Source organism: Cherax quadricarinatus, chromosome 49, assembly GCF_038502225.1.
Source record: "Cherax quadricarinatus isolate ZL_2023a chromosome 49, ASM3850222v1, whole genome shotgun sequence".
NCBI classification, from domain to species: Eukaryota; Metazoa; Arthropoda; class Malacostraca; order Decapoda; family Parastacidae; genus Cherax; species Cherax quadricarinatus.
This window is the reverse complement of record NC_091340.1, coordinates 10,255,987-10,271,029: the sequence shown is the minus strand read 5'-3', so window position 1 is coordinate 10,271,029 and position 15,043 is coordinate 10,255,987. Positions and strand designations below refer to the sequence as shown.

At 42.6% G+C, this 15,043-nt stretch overlaps 1 protein-coding gene across 2 annotated transcripts in view; it reads left to right on the top strand.

The window, feature by feature from the left end:
* Positions 1-15,043, top strand: part of LOC128696998 (macrophage mannose receptor 1) — a 291,694-nt gene that overhangs the window by 3,931 nt on the left and 272,720 nt on the right. For both annotated transcript variants that reach the window (XM_070095183.1, XM_070095184.1), the window contains exons 2-5: positions 5,079-5,248; positions 5,375-5,505; positions 6,597-6,706; positions 8,507-8,568. In XM_070095183.1, the coding sequence (XP_069951284.1) occupies positions 5,079-5,248; positions 5,375-5,505; positions 6,597-6,706; positions 8,507-8,568 (473 nt within the window). The remainder of the gene's footprint in view (positions 1-5,078; positions 5,249-5,374; positions 5,506-6,596; positions 6,707-8,506; positions 8,569-15,043) is intronic.

The following is a 15,043-nucleotide window of genomic DNA, read 5'->3' as shown; positions in this document are numbered from 1 at the left end:
GGTGAGGGTATATGCTAGTACACTGTGTGGTGAGCGTATATGATAGTACACTGTGTGGTGAGGGTATATGATAGTGCACTATGTGCTGAGGATATATGATAGTACACTGTGTGGTGAGCGTATATGATAGTACACTGTGTGGTGAGGGTATATGATAGTACACTGTGTGGTGAGCGTATATGGTAGTACACTGAGTGGTGAGGGTATATGATAGTACACTGTGTGGTGAGGGTATGATAGTGCACTGTGTGGTGAGGATATATGATAGTACACTGTGTGGTGAGCGTATATGATAGTACACTGTGTGGTGAGCGTATATGATAGTACACTGTGTGGTGAGGGTATATGATAGTACACTGTGTGGTGAGCGTATATGATAGTGCACTGTGTGGTGAGGGTATATGATAGTACACTGTGTGGTGAGCGTATATGATAGTACACTGTGTGGTGAGGGTATATGATAGTGCACTATGTGCTGAGGGTATATGATAGTACACTGTGTGGTGAGGGTATATGATAGTACACTGTGTGTTGAGGGTATATGATAGTGCACTATGTGCTGAGGATATATGATAGTACACTGTGTGGTGAGCGTATATGATAGTACACTGTGTGGTGAGGGTATATGATAGTACACTGTGTGGTGAGCGTATATGATAGTACACTGTGTGGTGAGGGTATATGATAGTACACTGTGTGGTGAGCGTATATGATAGTACACTGTGTGGTGAAGGTATATGATAGTGCACTATGTGCTGAGGGTATATGATAGTACACTGTGTGGTGAGGGTATATGATAGTGCACTATGTGCTGAGGGTATATGATAGTACACTGTGTGGTGAGCGTATATGATAGTACACTGTGTGGTGAGGGTATATGATAGTACACTGTGTGGTGAGCGTATATGATAGTACACTGTGTGGTGAGGGTATATGATAGTGCACTGTGTGGTGAGGGTATATGCTAGTACACTGTGTGGTGAGCGTATATGATAGTACACTGTGTGGTGAGGGTATATGATAGTGCACTATGTGCTGAGGATATATGATAGTACACTGTGTGGTGAGCGTATATGATAGTACACTGTGTGGTGAGGGTATATGATAGTACACTGTGTGGTGAGCGTATATGATAGTACACTGTGTGGTGAGGGTATATGATAGTGCACTATGTGCTGAGGGTATATGATAGTACACTGTGTGGTGAGCGTATATGATAGTACACTGTGTGGTGAGGGTATATGATAGTGCACTATGTGCTGAGGGTATATGATAGTACACTGTGTGGTGAGCGTATATGATAGTACACTGTGTGGTGAGGGTATATGATAGTGCACTATGTGCTGAGGGTATATGATAGTACACTGTGTGGTGAGGGTATATGATAGTACACTGTGTGGTGAGGGTATATGCTAGTACACTGTGTGGTGAGGGTATATGATAGTACACTGTGTGGTCAGGGTATATGATAGTACACTGTGTGGTGAGGGTATATGATAGTGCACCGTGTGGTGAGCGTATATGATAGTACACTGTGTGGTGAGGGTATATGATAGTACACTGTGTGGTGAGCGTATATGATAGTACACTGTGTGGTGAGGGTATATGATAGTGCACTATGTGCTGAGGGTATATGATAGTACACTGTGTGGTGAGCGTATATGATAGTACACTGTGTGGTGAGGGTATATGATAGTGCACTATGTGCTGAGGGTATATGATAGTACACTGTGTGGTGAGCGTATATGATAGTACACTGTGTGATGAGGGTATATGATAGTGCACTATGTGCTGAGGGTATATGATAGTACACTGTGTGGTGAGGGTATATGATAGTACACTGTGTGGTGAGGGTATATGCTAGTACACTGTGTGGTGAGGGTATATGATAGTACACTGTGTGGTCAGGGTATATGATAGTACACTGTGTGGTGAGGGTATATGATAGTGCACCGTGTGGTGAGCGTATATGATAGTACACTGTGTGGTGAGGGTATATGATAGTGCACTATGTGCTGAGGGTATATGATAGTACACTGTGTGGTGAGGGTATATGATAGTACACTGTGTGGTGAGCGTATATGATAGTACACTGTGTGGTGAGGGTATATGATAGTGCACTATGTGCTGAGGGTATATGATAGTACACTGTGTGGTGAGCGTATATGATAGTACACTGTGTGGTGAGGGTATATGATAGTGCACTATGTGCTGAGGGTATATGATAGTACACTGTGTGGTGAGGGTATATGATAGTGCCCTATGTGCTGAGGATATATGATAGTACACTGTGTGGTGAGGGTATATGATAGTGCATTGTGTGGTGAGCGTATATGATAGTACACTGTGTGGTGAGGGTATATGATAGTGCACTATGTGCTGAGGGTATATGATAGTACAATGTGTGGTGAGCGTATATGATAGTACACTGTGTGGTGAGGGTATATGATAGTGCACTATGTGCTGAGGGTATATGATAGTACACTGTGTGGTGAGGGTATATGCTAGTACACTGTGTGGTGAGGGTATATGATAGTACACTGTGTGGTGAGGGTATATGATAGTGCACTGTGTGGTCAGGGTATATGATAGTACACTATGTGGTGAGGGTATATGATAGTGCACCGTGTGGTGAGCGTATATATTACACTGTGTGGTGAGGGTATATGATAGTGCACTATGTGGTGAGGGTATATGATAGTACACTGTGTGGTGAGGGTATATGATAGTACACTGTGTGGTGAGGGTATATGCTAGTACACTGTGTGGTGAGGGTATATGATAGTACACTGTGTGGTGAGGGTATATGATAGTGCACTGTGTGGTCAGGGTATATGATAGTACACTGTGTGGTGAGGGTATATGCTAGTACACTGTGTGGTGAGGGTATATGCTAGTACACTGTGGTGAGGGTATATAATAGTACACTGTGTGGTGAGGGTATATGATAGTGCATTGTGTGGTCAGGGTATATGATAGTACACTGTGTTGTGAGGGTGTATGATAGTGCACTGTGTGGTGAGGGTATATGATAGTGCACTGAGTGGTGAGGGTATATGATAGTGCACTGTGTGGTGAGGGTATATGATAGTGCACTGTGTGGTGAGGGTATATGATAGTGCACTGTGTGGTGAGGGTATATAATAGTGCTCTGTGTGGTGAGGGTATATGATAGTACACTGTGTGGTGAGGGTATATGATAGTACACTGTGTGGTGAGGGTATATGATAGTACACTGTGTGGTGAGGGTATATGATGGTACACTGTGTGGTGAGGGTATATGATAGTGCACTGTGTGGTGAGGGTATATGATAGTGCACTGTGTGGTGAGGGTATATGATAGTGCACTGTGTGGTGAGGGTATATGATAGTGCACTGTGTGGTGAGGGCATATGATAGTGCACTGTGTGGTGAGGGCATATGATAGTGCACTGTGTGGTGAGGGTATATGATAGTACACTGTGTGGTGAGGGCATATGATAGTGCACTGTGTGGTGAGGGTATATGATAGTGCACTGTGTGGTGAGGGCATATGATAGTGCACTGTGTGGTGAGGGCATATGATAGTGCACTGTGTGGTGAGGGCATATGATAGTGCACTGTGTGGTGAGGGCATATGATAGTGCACTGTGTGGTGAGGGTATATGATAGTGCACTGTGTGGTGAGGGCATATGATAGTGCACTGTGTGGTGAGGGTATATGATAGTGCACTGTGTGGTGAGGGTATATGATAGTGCACTGTGTGGTGAGGGCATATGATAGTGCACTGTGTGGTGAGGGTATATGATAGTGCACTGTGTGGTGAGGGTATATGATAGTGCACTGTGTGGTGAGGGCATATGATAGTGCACTGTGTGGTGAGGGTATATGATAGTGCACTGTGTGGTGAGGGCATATGATAGTGCACTGTGTGGTGAGGGTATATGATAGTGCACTGTGTGGTGAGGGCATATGATAGTGCACTGTGTGGTGAGGGTATATGATAGTGCACTGTGTGGTGAGGGTATATGATAGTGCACTGTGTGGTGAGGGCATATGATAGTGCACTGTGTGGTGAGGGTATATGATAGTGCACTGTGTGGTGAGGGTATATGATAGTGCACTGTGTGGTGAGGGCATATGATAGTGCACTGTGTGGTGAGGGTATATGATAGTGCACTGTGTGGTGAGGGTATATGATAGTGCACTGTGTGGTGAGGGCATATGATAGTGCACTGTGTGGTGAGGGCATATGATAGTGCACTGTGTGGTGAGGGTATATGATAGTGCACTGTGTGGTGAGGGCATATGATAGTGCACTGTGTGGTGAGGGCATATGATAGTGCACTGTGTGGTGAGGGTATATGATAGTGCACTGTGTGGTGAGGGCATATGATAGTGAACTGTGTGGTGAGGGTATATGATAGTGCACTGTGTGGTGAGGGTATATGATAGTGCACTGTGTGGTGAGGGTATATGATAGTGCACTGTGTGGTGAGGGCATATGATAGTGCACTGTGTGGTGAGGGTATATGATAGTGCACTGTGTGGTGAGGGTATATGATAGTGCACTGTGTGGTGAGGGTATATGATAGTGCACTGTGTGGTGAGGGCATATGATAGTGCACTGTGTGGTGAGGGTATATGATAGTGCACTGTGTGGTGAGGGCATATGATAGTGCACTGTGTGGTGAGGGCATATGATAGTGCACTGTGTGGTGAGGGTATATGATAGTGCACTGTGTGGTGAGGGTATATGATAGTGCACTGTGTGGTGAGGGCATATGATAGTGCACTGTGTGGTGAGGGTATATGATAGTACACTGTGTGGTGAGGGTATATGATAGTACACTGTGTGGTGAGGGTATATGATAGTACACTGTGTGGTGAGGGCATATGATAGTACACTGTGTGGTGAGGGTATATGATAGTACACTTGGTAATAGTTCAGAAAGTTTGAAAAATTCGACTCTACTTTGAGGGTATAATTAATACAGCTGTTTCATGCTCTGACTTACAGCAAGAAAGCCTAATGGTGCCTTCATCTCTATCTATATAAGTGTATCTCAGTCACTGATGCCTCTGTGGCACTGTACAGGTGGTAGCATGATGGTAGCAAGGTGTCCCGTTAAGTGGCAGCAGCGTGGAGGCACAGACCAGTGCTACTTGATTCACAGCACAGGTCAAGCTAGGACCTTCAGTGACGCTAGGGACTACTGCAAAGCCTACAACGGGGACCTGGTTATTATCGGCAGTGTCGCCATGAAAGTGAGTATTCCTCAGGTAGTAATAACCCTTACCCCTAATTTCTACACAAATTGTTATGTCATATCTCTTTAAAAAATGTAACCTACTGTGCAGAATCTAAATGTAAACTTACTGCCTACATTTCAGAATTGGTTATCGCTAGCGGTAGCTGAGACGGGAGACGTGGGTCAAGCTGCCTACGTGTGGGTTGGGGCTCAGTACGTTGATAACGCTTGGAAATGGATTGAAATCGGGGAGGATGTAGACACGAACGTGGTGTAAGTCTTTGGCAATTGACTTGTATTTTTGGCATTTCAGCGGTAGAGCTAAATCGACTTTCTTGAAACAAAAGTTGCTGCAAGACTCTCTTGTGTGTCTGCAGCAACACACCTAAAGCCAATAATAACCCAACAAAAAGCCGCAGTAAGAATAATCACTAAATCCCATCCCTGGCAACCCCCCCCCCCCCACTCTTCATAGATCTAAACTTACTCCCTGTTCAGTACATCCACACTTACTACTGTGCAATCTACATCTACAGGACCTTAAACTCCAATATCAACCTTGATATAAAACGCTTTCTTGATAGTTGTGACAGAACCCACAGGCATAACACCAGACACAAACATCTCTACGACATTCCCTGTGTCCGACTAAACCTTTACAAAAATTCAATGTATGTCAAAGGCCCTAAAATCTGGAACACCCTACCTGAGAACTCTAGAACTGCAGACATATTCATCACCTTCAAAACTACCATTAGAAAACATCTTATCTCCCTGATACACCCCGTCAACTAAGTACACGAATACCACCTGGTGGTTCACACTTACACTCACTCACCCATTTGACCATAAACAGAAATATTAATCTCAATCTTAAAATAATGAATCCTGTGATACTCCAATACCGAAACTACGTACTGTGCCAAAACAAAAGCATTCACACTGCTAAACTCACAAACTAGTATTTAGTCACTTAGCCATAATACCAACTTACCTCATAATTTGTAATATTTTAAAATTAAGAATTAAACTAAGTCTGCCCGAAATGCCTAGCCATGCTAGGTGTTCTAGTGGTACACTCTGTAATCATTATTTTACTACATGTAAACCACACAATAACCAAATTCTGTAAACTCAGCATTGTAATCCTTATAGAGAATAAACTTTGAATTTGAATTTGAATTTGTGTGTCTCAGCACTGTTGTGGACAGCATGGAGCATAAAGTACAATGATAACTTTTCGTATTATCTTCGTTTTATTAATGACTTTAACTTATTTTAATAATAATAATAATAATAATAATAATAATAATAATAATAATAATAATAATAATAATAATGGCCTTGTTTGCGTGGCTGGGTAGGCAATTTGAAGGCACGGGTGAAGGCAGTTGTGCTGCCTTTACTGCTAACTCCAAACTCATCAAGCAAGACTGTTCACAGAAACTCAATTTCGTCTGTCACAGAAACATCAGTAAGTAGTATTAAGAGTACATAATACTGACAAGTTGATGAATAAGATAGTGTGCAACACTTGTGAAATGTTTCAGCAATATAGATTCCCAAGTGTTGGACGTGTGTCTTACTAAAGAGACGTGGAGATTTTCTTTGTGGTCGCTCTTGTCAGTGTTTCACACCTTAGCTACATATGTTCTCGTTCTGCACTCTACCATAGTTGTGTTAATAGTTGTCTTGGTGTTTATTTTCCTCACTGTCTTGATGTTTATGGTTGTTTTTGTGTTTTACTGATTCTGTGTTTAGTATCTTGGTGCATATTTATGTTTGAGCCATATTATCCTCACCCATCGTTCAGAGTGCAGGCACTGTACTTCCCACCTCCAGAACTGTAACATCCCCATCCGTCGTTCAGAGCGCAGTGTGCTTCCCACCTCTAGAACTGTAACATTTCCACCCCTCGTTGAGAGTGCAGGCACTGTACTTCTCACCTCCAGAACTGTAACATCCCCACCCTTCGTTCAGAGTGCAGGCACTGTACTTCCCACCTCCAGAACTGTAACATCCCTACCCATCGTTCAGAGTGCAGACACTGTACTTCCCACCTCCAGAACTGTAACATCCCTACCCATCGTTCAGAGTGCAGGCACTGTACTTCCCACCTCCAGAACTGTAACATCCCCACCCATCGTTCAGAGTGCAGGCACTGTACTTCCCACCTCCAGAACTGCAACATCCCCACCCCTCGTTCAGAGTGCAGACACTACTTCCCACCTCCAGAACTGTAACATCCCTACCCCTCATTCAGAGTGCAGGCAATGTGCTTCCCACCTCCAGAACTGTAACATCCCCACCCCTCGTTCAGAGTGCAGACACTGTACTTCCCACCTCCAGAACTGTAACATCCCTACCCCTCGTTCAGAGTGCAGGCACTGTACTTCCCACCTCCAGAACTGTAACATCCCTACCCATCGTTCAGAGTGCAGACAATGTGCTTCCCACCTCTAGAACTGTAACATCCCCATCCCTCGTTCAGAGTGCAGGCACTGTACTTCCCACCTCCAGAACTGTAACATCCCCACCCCTCGTTCAGAGTGCAGGCACTGTACTTCCCACCTCCAGAACTGTAACATCCCCACCCCTCGTTCAGAGTGCAGGCACTGTACTTCCCACCTCCAGAAAAGTAACATCCCCCCCTCGTTCAGAGTGCAGGCACTGTACTTCCCACCTCCAGAAAAGTAACATCCCCCCCTCGTTCAGAGTGCAGGCACTGTACTTCCCACCTCCAGAAAAGTAACATCCCCCCCTCGTTCAGAGTGCAGGCACTACTTCCCACCTCCAGAACTGTAACATCCCTAACCCTCATTCAGAGTGCAGACACTGTACTTCCCACCTCCAGAACTGTAACATCCCTACCCCTCATTCAGAGTGCAGGCAATGTGCTTCCCACCTCCAAAACTGTAACATCCCCACCCATCCTTCAGAGTGCAGACACTGTAATTTCTACATTAAACTCCCTCCAAAACTGCATATTGGTCTCTTCACTCTAGCACCATGCAGGGGAGGAAATACCTCAAGATGTTTTAAAAAGGCTTTTGATCTAAAGAATTAGATCTATCCTCCACTTCGGACAGTTCTGACTGACTTTTTTGGATTATCCTAGGTAATTACACATATGTTGCTATGTATGATAATTTATATAATTATTTATGTGTACCTGTACTTGAATAAACTTACCTCCAATTCCCCAAGCACTGAATGATAATTTCCGTTTAATTATTTTCTGGTGACTATAATAACAGTTTGTGTCTCCCGACAGCTGTACCCCCTCCTTGTGACTACGACACTGGCTGGGAAGAGATGAATAAATACTGCTACAAGGTAAGATCCACAATATGAAATTAACCAAGTTACTGTAAGGACGACGTTTTCTTGTTGTTCATTGTTCCTGTTTTACTCAGCTGATTCATGAGAATTCATGAATAATGATCTTTATAGTTGGTTTAATATCTTTATTATGTACCCCATACCCCTTCTGTGGCGGTAGTCTAAAGATTACAAAGAAATATAATAGGTCCAGGGACTAGGCTGCAATAATTTTGATAGCTAAACAAGTTACGGTGGTAATGAACTATCACACGTTTATATCCTTCAGCTCTGAGATCACATGAGTGTTAAATCTCCTCCCCATCTCAAAGCTTATAGGCAGTTTGAAAGAGCTTCAACATTTCAGGGACACGATATTTTCTGTAGGCTAGGCCTAGTCTGTGAGCAGTACGTTTCAATGTTGGAAGTTTCGGATCATTGTACTGGAGTTTACCTGGAGAGAGTTTCGGGGTTCAAAGCCCCCGCGGCCCGGTCTGTGACCAGGCCTCCTGGTGGATCAGAGCCTGATCAACCAGGCTGTTGCTGCTGGCTGCACGCAAACCAACGTACGAGCCACAGCCCGACTGATCAGGAAATGACTTTAGGTGCTTGTCCAGTGCCAGCTTGAAGACTGCCAGGGGTCTGTTGGTAATCCCCCTTATGTGTGCTGGGAGGCAGTTGAACAGTCTCGGGCCCCTGACACTTATTGTATGGTCTCTTAACGTGCTAGTGACACCCCTGCTTTTCATTGGGGGGATGTTGCATCGTCTGCCAAGTCTTTTGCTTTCGTAGTGAGTGATTTTCGTGAGTAAGTTCGGTACTAGTCCCTCTAGGATTTTCCAGGTGTATATAATCATGTATCTCTCCCGCCTGCGTTCCAGGAAATACAGGTTCAGGAACCTCAAGCGCTCCCAGTAATTGAGGTGTTTTATCTCCGTTATGCGCGCCGTGAAGGTTCTCTGTACATTTTCTAGGTCGGCAATTTCACCTGCCTTGAAAGGTGCTGTTAGTGTGCTGGGTATGATTTTCATAGGATTATTATTATGGAAGTTAGTTGGGCTAGGAGTACCAGGAGGGTTCAGTGGCAGTTCTAAATGGTTATGAATATTGTATACAAGATCACTGTTAAAGGTCTCAACATAGGAATATTCATAGAAATTATACCAGTCTAACACGCGCGACCAAGTCGTCATGCTGATCAGGGGGAACGTGAAAGCGTTTCCTTTTGAATATCCCACCAGGGAGGATGGTATTACCAATATCTAGAGTGGTTAATCTGAGAATATGATCTGATGATATATCTGTTTCAGTGGAAGACTCGCAGGAGCTGGCAAAAGTTATGTTAAAGCCAAAACATAGATCAAGGACGCCTCCATAGATATGTGTGGGTTCAAGATCACCTACAATTTGCACATTATCATAACTAACAATGATGATCTGATACGAAATATTACCATATCAAAAAAATATACTCAGATCACAACATAATAGAGGTTTAGACATGTATGCGCAGGGCCCCTGACCAACAAAATATGATCAGTCACGAGGAAACCTTCACCAAATTCAGCTTCAATAACAAAAACATAAGGTGGGACTAAGTCAACCAGGTCCTAAATTATATAAACTGGGAAGATACCCTACAACACGGATCCAAACCTATGTCTAGAAAAAAAATAACTGTGGCACGCGAGGTATGCTCAAGGCATATTTCTTTAAGGAAAACGAACAGAAGGTGTAAACTAGAGAGAGAGAGAGGTGCTCCCTATACAGGCGAAAGCTAAAAATAACAAAGCGGCTAAAAGAGGCCAGCATATCTGTAATACGAAGGGAGGCACTGGCCAGAGAAATAGCAAACATCGAATTTAAGCCATGTTTTAATTATATACATATGTCTACATATGAATCAGTATGTGCAGATCCTCTCAAGAAGTATGCCAGAACGTCTACCTTTGAAAATTACAAGGTTACCTCCCCTCCTCTCTTCCTACCTATCTACCTAACTGTCAGTCAAACAAGGAATCTTACAGGAATCAAGAAATGCGGGAAGAACTAAAAGCCATAAATGAAATTGAAAGAAACCCAAAATATTTCTTTTCTTATGCCCAATCTAAGTCGAGAACACCATCCAGTTTTGAGCCCCTACTTAGACGAGATGGATCTTACATAGATGAAACAAGGAAATGAATGAGCTACTTAAGTCCCAGTATGACTCAGTTTTTAGTGAGCCGCTAACCAGACTAAGAGCCCAAGACCTAAATGAATTTTTTATGAGCGAGACACAGAATTTGGTAGACTCAAACCTATCTGATATTATCCTAACACCAAATGACTTCGAGAAGGTAATAAATGACATGCCCGTGCACTCTGCCCCAGGCCCAGACTCGTGGAATTCCGTGTTCATTAAGAATTGCAAGAAATCCCTATCATGTACTTTTAACATTCTATGGAAAGGGAGTATTGACACATGGATTATCCCAAAGCTGCTAAAAGCAACAGACATAGCCCCACTTCACAAAGGTGGCAGTGAAGCAATAGCAAACAACTACAGACTGAGAGCATTAACATCCCGTATTATAAAAATCTTTGAAAGTCTTCCAAGAAGCAAGATCGCCATTCATCTAGATACCCATCAGTTACACTACCCAGGGCAACATGGATTTAGAGCAGGTCGCTCCTGTCTGTCCCAACTACTGGAGCACTATGACAAGGTCCTGAATGCTCTAGAAGACAAATAAAACGCAGATGTAGTATACGCCTTTGACAAGTGTGACCATGGTGTAATGGTGCACAAAATGTGTGATAAAGGAATTACAGGAAAAGTTGGTAGATGGATCTATAATTTCCTAATAGAACACAAAGAGTAACAGTAAACAGTAAAATTTGAGGTGGGTACTGTGAAAAGCTCTTTTCCACAACACAGTACTCTCTCCCATCCTGTTCTTCATCCTCAAATCTGACATAGACAGGGACGTAAGCCTGTGTGTTCCTTTGCAAGACCAGGACCCACACGTTACTGAATTCACAAACACAATGAGTAACTGTATGTTACTACCAACAGTAACAAAACCTACAAGAGTTACAGAGACTAGTGTTTCCCTACTTGACCACATCTGGACCAACACCATATCCCCTTTAAAATCAGGCATAATTACAGATAATACCACAGACCACTACCCTACTTTCCTCATAACAACTCTTGGTAAACTACCCCAAGACACTACTAAAGTCACCTTCAGACTTCACAATGAGGCAGCCATTAATAACTTCGCAACAGCATTAGCAAACATTGATTGGCACACTGAGCTAGAAATCTATACAGATATTAACGAATGTATTAATAATTTTCTAAAAAAGACCCAATACCTCTATAACAAGCACTGCCCTAAAAAAACTAAACAGATGACAGCAAAGAGACTGAACAGTCCCTGGCTAACACCCAGCATTCTCAAATCCATAAATACAAAACACCAATATGAAAAACAGTACAGAATGGGTCACATAACCAGAGACCAAACAAAACGTTACTCGTCAATCCTAACCAGCCTGATAAGAAGGGCAAAAAAATTGTATTATGAGAACAGATTATCCAACTTACGAGGTGATATAAAAAAGACCTGGAAAACACTATCTGAAATTCTGGGAACAAAAAAGATATCACGAAATAGCGAAATAAAATTAGCAAAATCAGATGAACCCCAACTCCCACCAACAGAAACAGCAAACAGACTCAATGATTTCTTCTCCACTATAGGACAAAACCTTGCCCATAAAATCCCAAGCTCAGATACCCCACCAAATAACTACCTCACCGGCAACTACCCGAACACACTGTTCCTAGCTCCGACTAACCCATACGAAGTCTCCCTTATTATCAATGCACTAAAAAACAAGGCAGGAGATTTAAGTACCTTACCACCCTTTATATATAAAAAAGTGTCACAAGTGCTATCTCCAATCATTGCAACACTCTTTAACAAATCCATTGAATCCTCCACCTTCCCTACAGTACTCAAAATAGCAAGGGTCACCCCGATCCACAAAGGAGGAGACCAAACAGAGTTGAATAACTATAGGCCAATATCCAACTTACACCCTCTCTCAAAAATCTTTGAAAAACTAATTCATAAACGAATCTACTCCTACCTTATCTCCCAAAACATACTCAACCCCTGCCAATTTGGATTCAGGCCTAATAAAAATACTAATGATGCTATTATACACATGCTAGAACATATATACACTGCAATAGAGAAAAAAGAAGTCCCACTGGGGATCTTCATTGACTTACGTAAAGCTTTTGATACAGTTGACCATGACTTGCTCCACGTAAAATTGTCACACTATGGTATAAGAGGGCACTCCCTCAATTACCTCAAGTCATACCTCAGCAACAGAAGCCAATATGTGTACGCAAATGGGGCAAACTCTTCTGCGCAACCAATTACAGTTGGTGTCCCACAGGGAAGTGTCCTTGGCCCTCTTCTCTTTCTCCTATACATAAATGACCTTCCAAATGCTTCGCAATTACTCAAACCCACACTATTTGCAGATGACACTACATACGTCTTCTCTCACCCGAGCCCAGTCACACTAGCCAATACTGTAAATACCGAATTACAGAAAATATCTACCTGGATGAGGACTAACAAACTTACACTAAACATTGACAAAACCTACTTCATTCAGTTTGGTAACAGAGCTACAGATGTCCCTCTTAACATAATGATAAACGGATCACCTATCACAAAGCTAACAGAGGGAAAATTCTTAGGAATCCACCTTGATAATAGACTCAAATTTCATACACATATACAACAAATTTCTAAGAAAATTTCCAAGACTGTAGGCATACTATCGAAGATACGGTACTATGTTCCACAGTCAGCCCTCCTGGCCCTATATCACTCTCTTATTTACCCCTATCTCACCTATGGAATTTGTGCATGGGGCTCAACAACAGTTAACCATCTCAGACCACTAATTACCCAACAAAAGGCTGCAGTTAGAATGATAACAAATTCTCACTACAGGCAGCACACTCCACCAATATTCAATACACTAAACCTACTCACCATACAAAACATCCATACTTATTACTGCACCTATTACATACATAGAACACTTAACTCTGATATTAACCCTCCCCTCAAACATCTCCTTGCCAACCTCAACAGAACACATGACCATAACACAAGGCACAGATCACTCTTTGATGTTCCTCGTGTTCATCTCACACTATGCAAAAACTCAATGCACATAAAAGGCCCTAAAATCTGGAATTCATTACCTGTAAATATAAAAGAAACACTACCTGTTTATAAATTCAAGTCTCTACTCAAAGATCACTTACTCACCCAAAACCAAATAAATACTGAATAACTGAACCTTATAAATTGTATATCTTAAATGTTTCTCACAATTATATCACATAAATGTTAAACCTAAAACCCAATCTAACTTTATTATTTTTTAAATACACTACCTAACAGAATCCTTCATATGACCTGTCTTTGTAATACTCACTTGTGCTTTATAGTAATCTGTTTACATTAATGTTTTATCACTGACTTCATCATTGCTTAGTTAATCTTAAGTTAATTTTAAGCCAGCCCGTAATGCTATGCATAGTATAAGTGGCTTTGGCATACTGCTCTTATCTGTATTTTTTTGTACCTCTGTATGTGTGCACAAATTTATAATAAATAAATAAATAAATAAATAAACAGTGAACCCCACTGAAGACACTGCCAGACTCCAGGCGGACATCAACTAAATCTTTAAATGGGCCACAGAAGATAAGATTTCGTTCGGATTTTTAACCCCGGAGGGTTAGCCACCCAGGATAACCCAAGAAAGTCAATGCGTCATCGAGGACTGTCTAACTTATTTCCACTGGGGTCCTCAATCTTGTCCCCCAGGATGCGACCCACACCAGTCGACTAACACCCAGGTACCTATTTGCTGCTAGGTGAACAGGACAACAGGTGTAAGGAAACGTGTCGAAATGTTTCCACTCGCCGGGAATCGAACCCGGGCCCTCCGTGTCTGAAGTGGGAGCTTTAGCCACCATGCCACCGGTATGGAAAACCTGAGGAAATTAAAACTATATCAGAGTATAAAACAAATTCCAACTACACAGTAGAGCGAAAAACTAATGTCAAAGAGCTGAGAGCGATATGTCGGAGGATCTCACCTTCAAGGACCATAACATTGCATGAATCGCATCTGCTAGAAAAATGACAGGCTGGATAATGAGAACCTTCAAAACTAGGGATGCCAAGCCCATGATGACACTCTTCAGGTCGCTTGTTCTATCTAGGCTGGAATATTGCTGCACACTAATAGCACCTTTCAAGGCAGGTGAAATTGCTGACCTAGAAAATGTACAACCTTCACGGCGCGCACAACGGAGATAAAACGCCTCAGTTACTGGGAGCGCTTGAGGTTCCTCGACAAGTGTGTCCTGGAATGCAGGCGGGAGAGATACATG